Source organism: Pipistrellus hanaki, assembly GCF_964339955.1.
Source record: "Pipistrellus hanaki genome assembly, chromosome: 3".
Taxonomy (NCBI): Eukaryota; Metazoa; Chordata; class Mammalia; order Chiroptera; family Vespertilionidae; genus Pipistrellus; species Pipistrellus hanaki.
In genome coordinates, this window is record NC_140505.1 from 104,877,929 (window position 1) to 104,891,811 (window position 13,883).

Consider the following 13,883-nt stretch of genomic DNA (forward strand, 5'->3'; position numbering starts at 1 on the left):
GTTTTACAAATCGCTTTTATATCCATTATTATCTCACTGGAGGTAAAGATAGCCTTACCTGTTTTGTTGCTAAGGAATCTGCCTGAGTTGGCTGGTCTGTGCGCCAGCCATATCTGTGTCCGTGCTGATGATGGCTTTAGAGGTTGGGTAACTCCCCTCAGGGAGGCAGGACCCAGAGTCCGGGAGCTAAAACGAGTCTCCAGGGAATGTCCAGACTCCACTAAATTATCGGAAACATTGAAATGCCTCTTTGTTCTTAATCTTCCCTGGGGAACGGGATCTGTAACTCTCAGTTACCTGTCCTGGTGACAAATAGCCTCTCTCTGATTAGAAAGACATCTTTATTTCCACCTTGGTTCCTTTTATTACAAAAAAAAAGTTTATTTGGCAGAAAAAGTGTTTTTACTACTCCGTTGAGAAAACACAATAAAGGACTTAAAAAACAAGGAGCTAGCTGGTGATTTCAGGGTCAGTTCACAGTAGTCTGCAGCACAACTGAAATAATAACTAACTAAATAGTACCTCGAGGCCGGGATTGTGTACATTTTCCATATTCCTTCCTCATCTTCCCTGGCAGCTAGGCCTCACAGGACCCCTGAGGGCGGCAGAGCCGGCCTCAGCGCCAGGGTGATAAGCAAACTAAAGCTTGGGAGCCTGATGCTTCATCCAGAGCTGGGCTAGATTCTGGTCTCTGACCCTGGAATTTAAAAGGCATGTCTCTGTGCCCACCGAGAATTCACACTGAGTTCTTAATTCGGTGCCCTGAATTCAGGACTGTGCTGGCAGGAACAGAGACGCTCCCCCGGGGCTTCGCTTACAGGGAACACGAAGCCCCAGTTGGCTTGGGCTGGCTGGTCCTGGGGCAGAGCCAGCCGGCTGTGAACTGAGCAGTTGCTGGCTTTCCCTGCTCAGGCCTGCCTGGGAACCAGCAATGCGCAGAGGCTTTTCTTGAGCTGTAGTCCATCGGGTCTGTCCAGTCTTACATGCAAACCCTGTGGCTTTGTACCATCTTGGTGCAATGCCACTTGGAGGAAAAAAAATCCTCACCTGAGGATATGCTTTTTTATTGACTTTGGAGAGAGAGGAAAGGGGGTGGAGGGAGGGAGAGAGAGAGAGAGAGAGAGAGAGAGAGAGAGAGAGAGAGAGAGAGAGAGAAACACAGGCATGTGCCCTGACTGAGAATCTAACCAGTGACCTCATGGTGCATGACACGACGCCCAACCAACTGAGCTACACAATGCCACTTCGATGCACTTCGTGTCTTGTGCATTTGTCCAAAGTTAGAGAAGACAAAAACACAGGCCAAGCTTAGGCCTCAGGTGTGCCTAAAAAACTCCCCCCCTCACCAAATCAGATAATGTGGTGCAGCCGACCACAGTGCAGATTAAAAGCAGGCCCAGGAAGTTATGTTTGCACATCTTATTTGGTGGAACTCAGCACTGACTGTACTGATTTTAATCTCCTGGGAAACTAATTCAGGACAGCTCACCATTCCCTCCCCCAGGGTCAGCCTTGAGTGTGTAGACCAAGCGTGTCAAACTCGCGGCCGGTGGGCCGCATGCCTCCTTTAAATATGCGGCCCACTGGCGGCAAGTTTGACGCACTTGGTGTAGACGTCGATAACTTACTCAGAATCCTCACCCTCTGACCTCTACCAGGCTGAGGCCCTGGTCACACTTCCCCTAAGATCATCTCTTCCTGAAAACAGCCCTCTCGCCATCTGGAAGGTTTACTGAGATCAGCAGTTCCCAACCCTCTTCTGAGCAGACTCACCCAAGGCATCTTCTAAAACACAGATTCCCAGGCCCCAACCCAGACTCATTCAATCAGCATCTGTAGCTCTGGGTCTGGGAGTCTGATTTTTAAAATGTTACCAGGTGATTTTATGTTATTTTATTATTTTTTAAAATATATTTTATTGATTTTTTTACAGAGAGGAAGGGAGAGGGATAAAGAGTTAGAAACACTGACGAGAGAGAAATATCAATCAGCTGCCTCTTGCACACCCCACACTGGGGATGTGTCCGCAACCAGGGTACATGTCCTTGACTGGAATTGAACCTGGGACTCTTGAGTCTGCAAGCGGACGCTCTATCCACTGAGCCGAACCAGTCAGGGCACACCATGATTTTAATTCAGCTGAATCAAGGGCAAGCAACAAACTCCCTCCTTACTGGCCACCAACAGGGTGGGAAAATACCACTCTTGCCATTTGCACACATTAAAATACGGCTTCAGACTCAGCCCTAGCTGTAATCCAAGCTCTGCTAAATGTCCACCTCAGCTTGCTTGCCCAAACACATGAACACCTCATGCTTTGACCTGGCTCGTTTCTCTTTGAGCAGATAGAGACTGAGGAGCCCCAAGAGCTGTTCACCGAATCGCTTTCTTCTAACATAGGGGTGTTGAACTCAATCAGAGAAGGGGCCAAAATCTAAAATCCAGCCTAAATCGCGGGCCGAATGGTTTACTGAACAGTCATAAACTGACAATGTCATAAACTGACAGCGGAGTGCAGTGATGACAGCGCGGTGCGGGCCACATTGCAAGGCCTGGCGGGCTGGATTTGGCCCGCGGGCCTTGTGTTTGACACATGTGTTCTAACACCTACACCCGACCCCTCTCCTGCTTTGAACCAAGAGCCCAGGCCAGAGCTCTGAGGCAGCAGCAGGAGCCGCTGGTCCGGCTCTTGCACCCTCAGGGGGCACCCGGGGAAGCGGGAGTCATACCTGCCTCCACTTCCTACCGCCGTGTCCCGGGCCCCAGCTCCTCTTTCCAGGGCAACATGCAATTTCTACGCTTGACTGGACAATTCTGCCAAAGGACTGGCTGCTCACCAACATGGGGGAAATCATGGAGAGATATTTAACTGCTCCAAAGCCTTTGAGACACAAGGGAGTTTCAACAACTAGAAATACGAAAGCTGGCATTCCCAGGCTTACGAGCACAGGTGACCTCGCCAGAGGGAAGAAATGCTGCTCCGGGCCTGGTGGCTGAAGCCATGGACTCAGGAACTGTGTGACCCTCTTCCCACCAGCTGAGTCCATTGTTTTCCTTTGTGCTCAGATCCTACGGTCCCTGGAGGGGAAAGCAATTAGAAGCCTGCTCCTCCACCTCAGACCTCTCCCTAATAATTGAAGGGGAGTATTTTGTCTTTAAAAAAAAAAATACATGTTTTTATTTTTTTATTTCAGGGAGGAAGGGAGAGGGAGAGGTAGAAACATCAGTCATGAGAGAGAATCATTGATTGGCTGCCTCCTGCATGTCCCCCCATTAGAGATCAAGCATGTGCCCTGACCAGGAATCAAACCATGACCCCCTGGTTCATAGGTCGACGCTGAACCACTGAGCTACACTGGCTGGGCTATTTTGTCTTTTAAAGCACCAGGTTAAGGCTGGAGGAGTCCTTCCTTACCCTTCTTATTGCTCAGGCCCTGACATCTAAAACCTTCCCATAGTTCAGCATGTGGCTCATTCCTTTCCTGCTAGGAGTCCATCTTACTGCCTCCTGCCGCTGCCTTGGTGCTTTCTCCAAGGGTCAACATGTCTTGCTTATCCTGCTGTGTTAGTTACATTGCCAAGAACAAATTTAAATGTTCAGAGGAAAAAAAACAAACCAAAACCAAACAATTCTCCTGTGTAAAATGAACTACCATGAGGCAGCTCTTAATTCGAGTGGAGTCACCCAGTTAATTCCCTGGTCCCAGGCGTGGCACTCCCCAAGCTCAGCACTCCACCAGCTCTCCTTCTGTTTCAACATGTATGTCAATATACTCTCTTCACCAGCCAGTGTGGCTCAGTGGTTGAGTGTCAACCTATGAACCAGGAGGTCATAGTTCGATGCCCAGGTTGCAGACTTGATCCCCAGGAATGTGCAGAGGCAGCTGATCAATGATTTTCACCATTGATGTTTCTATCTCTCTCTCCCTCTCCCTTCTTCTCTGAAATTAATTTAAAAAATCATATATATATATATATATATATATATATATATATTCTCTCAACTTGGTGCATAATTTTCTATGACACTGGCCCTGTACGCTTTGTCCTTTTATCTTTCATTTGGGATCGCCATGTTCCCTCTGCCGTGTATGTGCCTTGATCAAGAGAATTTCCCTAGTCACTCCTTATTAAAAATTCATGGCGGCAAGATGGGGGAGATTATTTACACACCTTGATGCTTAGAAGGAAATGGGCACCTCTTATTTCAGGTGACTAGATCCTGTAATTACCCAGAAACCCACTGAGAAAGAGCTCTGGAATCAGCATCAATTACCAGCTGTGTGAGTCAAATGGCATTACTTAACCTCTGAGTCCTAGTTTTCCCATCTGTAACATGTGGATAATAATGCCTACGGTGCAGAGGTGCTGAGGGAATTATGCAGTATAATATATGCAAAGCAGCTGGTATACAGTAAGCACTTGATAAATGGTAGCTGTAATTATCCTCACCTCTACAAGGATAACCTTCAAGTATGCAAAGTATCCGGCTTCCTGGAAACTGTTCAGAAGCAGAGAATAAACATGGTGAATCATATACCTGTTACACAGGCACTTCTGAAGCCCATGATCCATTGTCATCTTTGAGGTCTCGGTGACCCAGCTGAGCAGTAGGCATTTCACTCATGGTTTTCTCATCTATACTACCTTCCACACTCAATCTTTTAAAAATAAGTAATAAAAACACTGGCCTAACTTCCCCAAATTGACCCAATGAAAAATATAAGACTTTGCTGCTGTCCAGATTCTGTTTCTGTTATCAATCCACAAGGTCCCCACTGCCCCACTTTTGAACTGTGACGTGAGCCACAGGCATTTGGCTATAATTTATGAAACAGCGACACCGTGTGGCCAGATAGAGCTGCAGCCGAAACCAGACCGGCAGTCAGATCCAGTCAGAAAATAAAATGAGGAAGGGAACACAGCACCTTCCAGGGTGAGTGGAGTGCAGTTACTTCCTACTTTCCAAATGTTTTCAGCTGGTCCACAGCCCAAGGTCTGAAGGCCGGATGGCGCGTGTTCTCAGCTGGCCACAGGGCTTATGTAAACTGTCAACGTTTTCAGCATTGCCCCTCGCAAGCTGTGGAACATTTACAGAAAAGTCTTAGCAATCCTTATCCTACTCAGGTTTTTCTTGGCATGTGCTCAGACCTTGAAAAACTAGGAAAACCATGAAGGAAGCAATTAATACTACTGTCACAGGGAAGATATATTTAAATCATTAACAGGAATAGAGCTCAATATTAAAAACTACTAAATCTGTATGGTGGAATGTCAGTCTGGGTGGTCCCTGGGTCTAGTCTAGTCGTCTGCTTAGTAACTTGAGTCCCTTGACGCTATCAGACAGACAAACGGTATTTATCTCACCCTGAAGTTATTTAGGGAGCAGGAGGCTTCCTTTCACAGTAATGGGCCCGGGCCTTTACCTCTTGAAAAGCTAAGGACTTGTACCATAATTATGCATTTTCACAAATCAAGGACTTCTCACCAACATTCCTAGGGGAAAAGTACTTAGGGGGTTTCCATGCACAATAACAAGCTGGATTAAGCGTTCTCCCATTATCCAACCTTCAGCAGAGAAATGGATGAGGATGGAGTGGCTCCTCGCACTTCCATGAATCCTTCAACCCCTCCACTTCATTGTCTTGGGATGGTGGAGAGAGCCTGGGAGCTAAGGGTCAAGAGATTCTGAGTCACTTCTCATGGCTAGAACTGCAGCTTGTTAACTCCGACGCTGTCGGCTGATCTGTTTCCCCTGTGAGGGGCAGAGAAGCTGATCTGCAGAACACACAGGGAAGCCAGCCATGGGGCCACGAGAGGAGGCGCAGAGCAGCCAGAGGTCCGGGGTCAGTTCGTGAAGACCATGGGGTCCCCGAGACTCTCCTGAACCTGTATGATACCTCCCTCCTTTTAAGCTCAAACCGATTTCTGTTACTTGAAACTTGGAGAGAACAAACTACACAGAAATCTGGGCAGTTAATCTCCCTATCCTGCAATTCCCTCATCAGTTCAGTGAGAATCATCATTCATTCAGCAAATATTTATTGACTGTTTTCTCTATGCTAGGCCTCTGTTTTAGGTTTTGGGAGACATACCTGAGAGCAAAAAAGACTTTAAAAAATTCTTTTCTTTATGAAACTTCTACTAAAAAGGTCTCTGGAAATAGATAGACGCATGAGAGAAGACACAAACTTCAAATCAGGTACCAGCCACAAAGCTGGTGGACCCAACAGAGCAGGAGCCCAAGGCCCAAACCTTAGAAAACGCACCAGAGAGCCATGTAACACACCAACAGTCCTCGGGCTTTAAAATAAAATTCGATGACAAGACTGGCCTTTCTGTGTCTTCCACATCTTGGTGCCACTGCTGAAGGCCCTTCTGGAATTTTGCTGGCAGGCCTCACACTTGAGAAGCTCTCCTCACATTGCAGCTTCCTGCCTGCTGGGGCTCTGGGCAGCTTTCAGTCTATTTTAAGTTATCGGGGAGAGCAATGGATAATGCACATAAGTGACAAATTAAAATCACAGATACTTTTAGAATCTAATTTTAGCCACCCCTCTCCCACTCAGTTACTTGTCAAAACTACTTAGGAAGCCCGAATTAACTGATTTGGTTCTGTCTTCTGTTGCTGCCTCTGATAAATTGCAAATGAACCAAGTAAAGACTAAAAGACAGGCAGCAGGAGGGAGAAAACAAAGAAGGTGAATAGTCTGCTTAATGAACACCCAAACTCTCACATAATCTGGAAGATTAACTGTGTGAGGACTGTCTTCCATATTATTGACCCTCATACCTGGGCTGAAACCTTCTTATTTTGGGCAAATTACCCATGGTTCCCACGTAAAATCAGGAATGAGAGCACCCTTTACTTCCTTTATTAATATATTAGCATGAATACAATGCAGAGATTCTTGTACAATAAAGGACAAATCAGGGTACTGAACACTCACAGCCCAGGTGGCTCTCTCAGCTCCTCAGTCTTCCTTCTATAGGTACGAAGCTTGTCATCACTAGCCAACCAGAGGGCAGGGATTTCCAATAAAGATGGACAATCCAGATTCTGCAGCATCTCAGCCAGAAGTGGTGACAGTTATTTTAAATATTTTACATATTCCATGCCTCAAGTACTTCTCCATCTTCCCTCCAAAGTTAATGAAAAACTATTCCTGCTGCATAGGTGTGCACAAGTGCGTGTGCACACACCCACACCACCCTCCATGCTCACACACACACACACACACACACACAGTCTCCCAAAATACATGTAACCAGTTCAGTGGAGGCTGACAATGCATCAGAGCCTGTTTTTGTCTTGTTTTTTCATTGATTTCAGAGAGGAAGGGAGAGGGAGAGATAGAAACATCATCAATGATGAGAGAGCCTCCTGCACACCTCACACTGGGGATGGATCCCATAACCCAGGCATGTGCCCTAACCAGGAATCCAACCGTGACCTGTTGGTTTATAGGTCAATGCTCAACCACTGAGCCACACCTGTGAGGCAATCAGAGCCTGTTTGAAGACAAATCTGACTATTTCTTTCTACCCTTTCAGAATGGTTTGGCTCTCTGCCCAAGAAATAGGCTTCTTTCTTGATAAACTACTCCTGCCGTAAATCTGCCTTGTGGAGCAATCTCAACCACAGGTGTCTCGCTAGTTCTTAGAACTCCAGGGAATGACAAAGCTTAAGCAAGAAAATAATGGCACCCCAGCTGGTTTGGCTCAGTGGATAGAGCGTCGGCCTGTGGACTGAAGGGTCCAGGGTTTAATTCCTGGTCAGAGCACATGCCTGGGTTGCGGGCTCAACCTCCAATGGGGGTGTCCAGGAGGCAGCCGATCAATGATTCTCTCATCAATGATTCTCTACTTTTAGATGGAGATAGTCCAGCATACCTTTTCCCTGATTTTATCTTGAAGACAAGATGAATACATGCAGACAAATAGTGAAGCAAATATTGACGTATATTCATTATGGATGTGTAGGCTCCCCCTACCGTCCCAGGGAGAGGGCAGCGGTGGAACATCCCTGGGCAAGTGAGATCCTCTCTGTGCGAGGCCCTCCCTCTCAGAAGGCTCCCTGGAATGTAGGACCTCTTGGTCCAGGCATTACACCCAATGCAATGACCTTTCAATTAGACTACATGTCAACTATATTACATGTCAGGGACTACGGATCCGGCACAGGGTGGCCCAGTGGGCAGGGAATCAGGGCCTGGCTGCCCGTCTCCTTACTGATCTTGGGCTAGCTCTAATGACAATAGGTCCAGTGCAGTCTTTTTTTTTTTTAACTGCCAGGTTTTACTTTTTAAATCTTTATTGTTGTAAGAATTATATATGTCCCCTTTTCTCTCCCATCCACTCCCTCCAGCCCACTCCTGCCGCAAGCCCTCTCCACCCCACAGTCTGCGTCCATGGGTTATGCATACATGCATACAGGTAGTGGAGTCTTTGGACCATCAGCCTGTTATCTCAGGTCCTTGTTAAAGGTGCAGATGCCATCCCAGAGCAACTGAATAAAAATTTCTAGTGTTGGAGACCTAGGACTCTGCATTTTATAGCATCCTAAGGTTTGGGACCTACTCAAGATTTGGAAGTCCTTATCTGAAACCCAGGGGCTAGAGATCTGACTGTCATGTTCCCTTCCTGCTCTAACAGCCATTGGTTCTGGGTAGAAGCTCATGTTTTTAGGTTGGTCCCCATATTCTCCAGCCACATTCCTCTGTCATTACCGGTCACATAGCAGACAGCTGCCAATTCACCAGGATTTAACAAGCATATGGCAGTAACTATAACTTCTTCCCAACCTATTTTTTGTTGTTGTTCGTTGTTGTTATTGTTGTTTGTGTGTTTTTATAATCCTCACCCGAGGATATTTTTCCAGTGATTTTCATAGAGAGTGGAAGAAAGAGGGAAAGACACAGAGAAATATTAACGTAATTGATACACATCTATTGGTTGGCTCCTTGCACGTGCCTCAACCAGGGCCCAGGACAGGGAGGAGCCTGCAATCAAGATACGTGCCTTTGACCAGAATCAAACCCAGGATCCTTCGGTCCACGGGCCAACGCTTTATCCACTGAGCCAAACCAGCTAGGGCTTCCCAACCTATTTTAAAAATCAAGTATTTCCTAACCCTGGTGGTCAGGGGATGCAGCAATCACATTGGTATTTGAACTCTTGACGTGCTCCCCACATCATTAAAAATGTACTCCATTCTCTTGCCACAAAAAGACCTCAACACAGTAAGATGGCCCAGCTCCCTTAACGAACATAGAAGTCACATTTTAGGATTGTGAACAAAGTCACTCAACGAATTTCCTGTAGTTTCCAAGGATGAATTGGATTTCAGCTCTTAAGCACTTGGAGCACCGGGTATAAGGTGACTCTCCATGCTCTCCATGTGGTGTGGCAAAGAGCGATAAAGCCAGCCGGTATTTCAAAATCCACATTATCGCCGAAACCGGTTTGGCTCAGTGGATAGAGCGTTGGCCTGTGGACTGAAAGGTCCCAGGTTCGATTCTGGTCAAGGGCATGTACCTTGGTTGCAGGCACATCCCCTGGAGGGGGGTGGGTGTGCAAGAGGCATTTGATAGATGATTCACTCTCATCGATGTTTCTAACTCTCTGTCCTTCTCTTTTCCTCTCTGTAAAAAACCAATAAAATATATTTTAAAAAAACACCACATTATCACTGCTGATCTGTGTTTATTTAGTTAAATGCCATCTAATGAAGCCAAGGACATGGATTTGGTCTTTTGTAGGCCAGCTGACTTCCATCACTTTCTTTCAGATACCGCTCTTTTTGAAAATGTTGACCACTGGAGTTTGCAAAACTGTGAAAACCAGTTACTGGTAAAATACACCTCACAGTCTTTGATGTCAAGTCAGAAGGTTCCCCTTTAGATACTAAAGATACAAGTAGTACATATAGCCATGGACACTCTCAGGCAGATACCTTTTAGGTTGCTTTGCAGTATTATTATAACTCAAGTTAAAAATTCACTAATTCCATTATTTTCCAGGAAATGCATTCTTCTAGAATAAACAGGTTTCTCTATGTGGTTACTGGCTCACCTGAAGGCTGGTCACCTAGTGCAGCCTGGGTCATTGTCTCTCCTAGTTATTCCTTCCTCCTTTTCTAGGACACAACAGCTCCCTTCCTGGCCCCTGAGCTCTGCCTGCCCCTCTCTCTCTCTCTCTCTCTCTCTCTCTCTCTCTCTCTCTCTCTCTCTTGGCCCCTGGAGTCCGAAGCTGGAGTGGACAATACCCAGAGCCCTGCAGAGCATCCCCGCTGCCTGTGCTTTCCCAGCCACCCAGCGAGCAAACCAGGGTGAGCTTGGTAGGATGTAAATGGAGGGGAAGGAAAAGGGAATGTAAATGTGAGGTTTAAACTTAAATCTCTGAATCCTTTCGTTCATAACAGTCATATGAATAGCTACTGTTTATTGAGTTTTTAACTTTGTGTTAGTCCTTGGGAACAGCACTTAGATGCATGACCTTATTTAATTCTGATAGCGTTCTCCTATCCTTGTCTCTGATCACTACACCAGAGCTCTGAAAAGTCTCCATTTCCTTACCCTCTTCCATATGTGCACCGTGTAGCAGGGTTCTAAGGATTAGGTAAGAGGAGACTTGTGAAAGATAATCGTGTGTCCAAATAAGAAAAGGGAGGAAAACTTCAATGAAGGGAATTTAATGTCAGAGAGAAGCTGTACATCTGAGGCAGAGATGAAGAGACCATGCCAGGCCAGCCGAGCCTGACCTAGCTACGCATCCTGTCGTTCATGAGGCCTCCGCTGATGGAGGGGTGACAGCAGCAGCATCACAAGGTTCCTCTCCCCGGCGGGAGCGCAGTGCAGTGTTCAGTCAGTACGGCTCCGCACCCGGCTTTGTGCAGCTCGGGCACAAACATCCGTCCATGTCCATGTCTTTCCTAACATGTCAGGCCAAACGGCCCCTTCCCTCCTGGCGCAGGGAACGTGTGGCAGGAGCTAGTGAACTGTGGCGGAAGAATTGGAAAGAGGCCCAGGGAGGTGCGGGTCCCTCTGCAGCCCTGGGTCAGAGATGGCGTCGGACTGCCCCTCATTCCTGCAGGTCTGCACACAGCGGAAAGGCAGGAAAGCACCGGCCCTCTCACAGAACCCGTCAATATTCTGAGCAAGACCCTGCAGTCTTCAGAGTCTAAGCTGAGCTCCTGCCGCCTTCCACAGGGCCTTGAGGCCCGCAGGCTGGAGATACAGGGCAGTCATGCACCCAACAGAAACCCCAGACTTCCAGACAAAGTCATCTCCTCCTACCCACCACCTCTCTCCTCAAGGCCCTGGTGGATAGATAGCAGATGTTCTCAAGTCCCTACATCCTGAGAGTCCCCCCTGGAGGGAGGGAAAAAGGCCTCTGTCCCACCCACTGGGAGCCGAGAACCTGCAAAGTCCAATCCTCAAAGACCTCTAGCATCTCTTAAATAAGCTTTTTCTTTCCATTTGCACCCTTTAGTTATCATCCATCCATTCATTTATACAAATATAAAATAGATTTATATAGATTTTTATATATAATCTTCTGTGAGGCAGCAGAGAGGAGGCGGGACGCGGTCCGGCTATTTGCACACGTGCTGGTCGACCACCTCCGTGCACTTCCTGCACTTGACGAAGCAGCACCAGTGGAACTTGCAGTGGCAGCGCTCCACCTGGACGCTCTTGAACTGGTCGTAGCCGCGGCCGCAGCACATGAGCTCGCAGCCGTCCATGCCCTCCGAGGTCTTGTTGCAGAGGCGGCCCTGGGTGCCCAGGGAGCCCGTGGTGTCGTTGCGCAGGCAGTAGTCGGGGCTGGGGTCCACGTACACCAGGTCCTCCGGGGTGGGCTGGTTGAAGCGGCTGTTGACCAGCTCCAGCTTGCCTTTGCGGGTGATGCGCATGGCCGCGGCGCTGTCGTACTTCTCCTTCAGCTGGTCCCCCACCTTGCGGAACTCGGCCAGCTGGAGCCAGCACGTCTTGAGGCTGCAGGATCCGGAGACGCCGTGGCATTTGCAGGCCACGTCTGCCATCTTATACACAGCCTGCGGGGAGGAGAGAGACGGAAATAAGGAGAGTCCCTGATGGAAGATGTCAAGAGGGTGGTCAGAGTGGCCACGGGCCAAGGACAGAAGAGGGCAGATGGGGGCAAGGGGAGTAGTCCTTCAATGTAAACAAAGACTTCTCCAGGTCCCCACGTGGCTCAGACTGACAGCAATAAAGGAGCGCTGTGCAGACACATGCCGGTGAGCAGGCCGCCGTCTGACCCGTGACAAGGGTGGCATGGGGCGCTTGCTACTTTATCCATTTTTTATGACTTGAAATTTGTCACAATAAATGTGTCAGGGGGGGAAAAGGGATATTTCTATCTTGATCTCAAAAAAAGAAATAAAAACCAACAAGCTGTGTCCAGCTTCCATAGGATGTGAAGCACAAGTGAGAAAACAGAATCCAGTCAAATTACAAACCTGGGACAGAAACTGCTGGCAGGCCCTGGCTAGCCAAAGCTGTCCCAGTCCTGCCACAGCTCCTCAGAATTCAATAGTCACTAACCCCACAGAGTCATCAGGAGCCTCACCAGAAACCACATCGTATCCGATACCCCTGGGAGAGGCGGTGACAGTGGAGGGAAGGGGGTGAGGCCGGCCAGCGGGAGAGAAGGTCAGCAGAGGTCCATCTGCAGTGGTGATTCATCTGAAATCAAATCCACCCTGGAAGTCACTGAACCACAACAATGTGGAGCGGATTTGAACTTGGGCTATCCCAGATCAAACTGTAAAAGCAAAAGTAGACCAGAACGCTGCTCACAAAGTGCTTTCCGATGAAACCATACTGATGCACTGGGTGAAGCCGCCCTGGCAGCGGGCCCGGACTGCAGATGGCAGGACAGAAATGCAAGCCTGCTGCCGAACATTTTCCTCTGCTACAGCCATTGTCACCAACTCAGTGAGGACTCGTTTTTTGAAGAGTTTTTCCTCAGATTTCTTTTCAAGAGGCCCCAGGTTATGCCTTTATTCAGCACTCTGTAGAGACTATTGCAGGTACAAAAACAACTTACCCATCAGCATATTACTATCGTCCAAACTCTTCCTGGTCTTTTTTTCTCTGGTATGGAATGATTCCCACTATTTTATAACGGAAAAACTGAAGTTCTAGAAAGCCTCAGTAACCTGCTCAGGGCCACCCAGAAGGGACTCAGAATGCCTAGCACTTCTGCACTCCAGTCCTGGGGCTTAAAAACAGCTTAGGGCGAAGAAGGGAGGCAGGCTCCTCCCCAAGGCTTAAGGCGGCTGCACTTGGCTGGCAGCTCCAGGCCCAGGCAGAAAGGAACCAATACCCCCTTCCAACAGGCACTTCAAAGACAGGGCCTGCAATTACCCTCCTGGCGCAAATCCCCGCGTCTGAGCTGGAGTCTGGCATTCCTCTGGAAGTGGTCCTCAGACGGGATGTCAGGCATCTGCGCTGCTGGAAGGAGGAAGCATTAGGGCCTAAAGCTGTGTACCTTGCTGCTAAGTGGCTAAGGAAGCAGGATAAGCATCTGCACTGGGAACAAACACTTAGGGAGATTTGGAGAAAAAGCATCAAAGCTGGACCTCAGAGAGTAAGGATAGGAATTTTAGTAAAACAAATTCAAGAGAAAGAATGTCACCGATCCTAACTATTTAGACATTCATTCCGTCCTTCCTCTAGAAAGCAAGACATTGTAGAGATGTAGTACTTGTATTTTAAAATATTTTACTATCGATGATATATTGATATGTTCCTCTTGTCGGAGAATGGCAGGGTGGGGGAGAATCCCAATTTTTGCCCCCCCCAACTGAAAAGCAATAAAATGTTTGTTTTTTTTGTTTGTTTTTTTTGTTTTGTTTTTTT

At 47.7% G+C, this 13,883-nt stretch overlaps 1 protein-coding gene across 2 annotated transcripts in view; it reads right to left on the minus strand.

Annotated features, from left to right (window-relative positions):
- Positions 1 to 9,685: 9,685 nt before the first annotated feature.
- WNT5B (Wnt family member 5B) overlaps positions 9,686 to 13,883 on the minus strand; it is a 126,248-nt gene continuing 122,050 nt past the window's right edge. For both annotated transcript variants that reach the window (XM_084878826.1, XM_084878825.1), the window contains one exon: positions 9,686 to 12,055. In XM_084878826.1, coding sequence (XP_084734952.1) covers positions 11,597 to 12,055 — 459 coding nt within the window. In that variant the 3' untranslated portion in view covers positions 9,686 to 11,596. The remainder of the gene's footprint in view (positions 12,056 to 13,883) is intronic.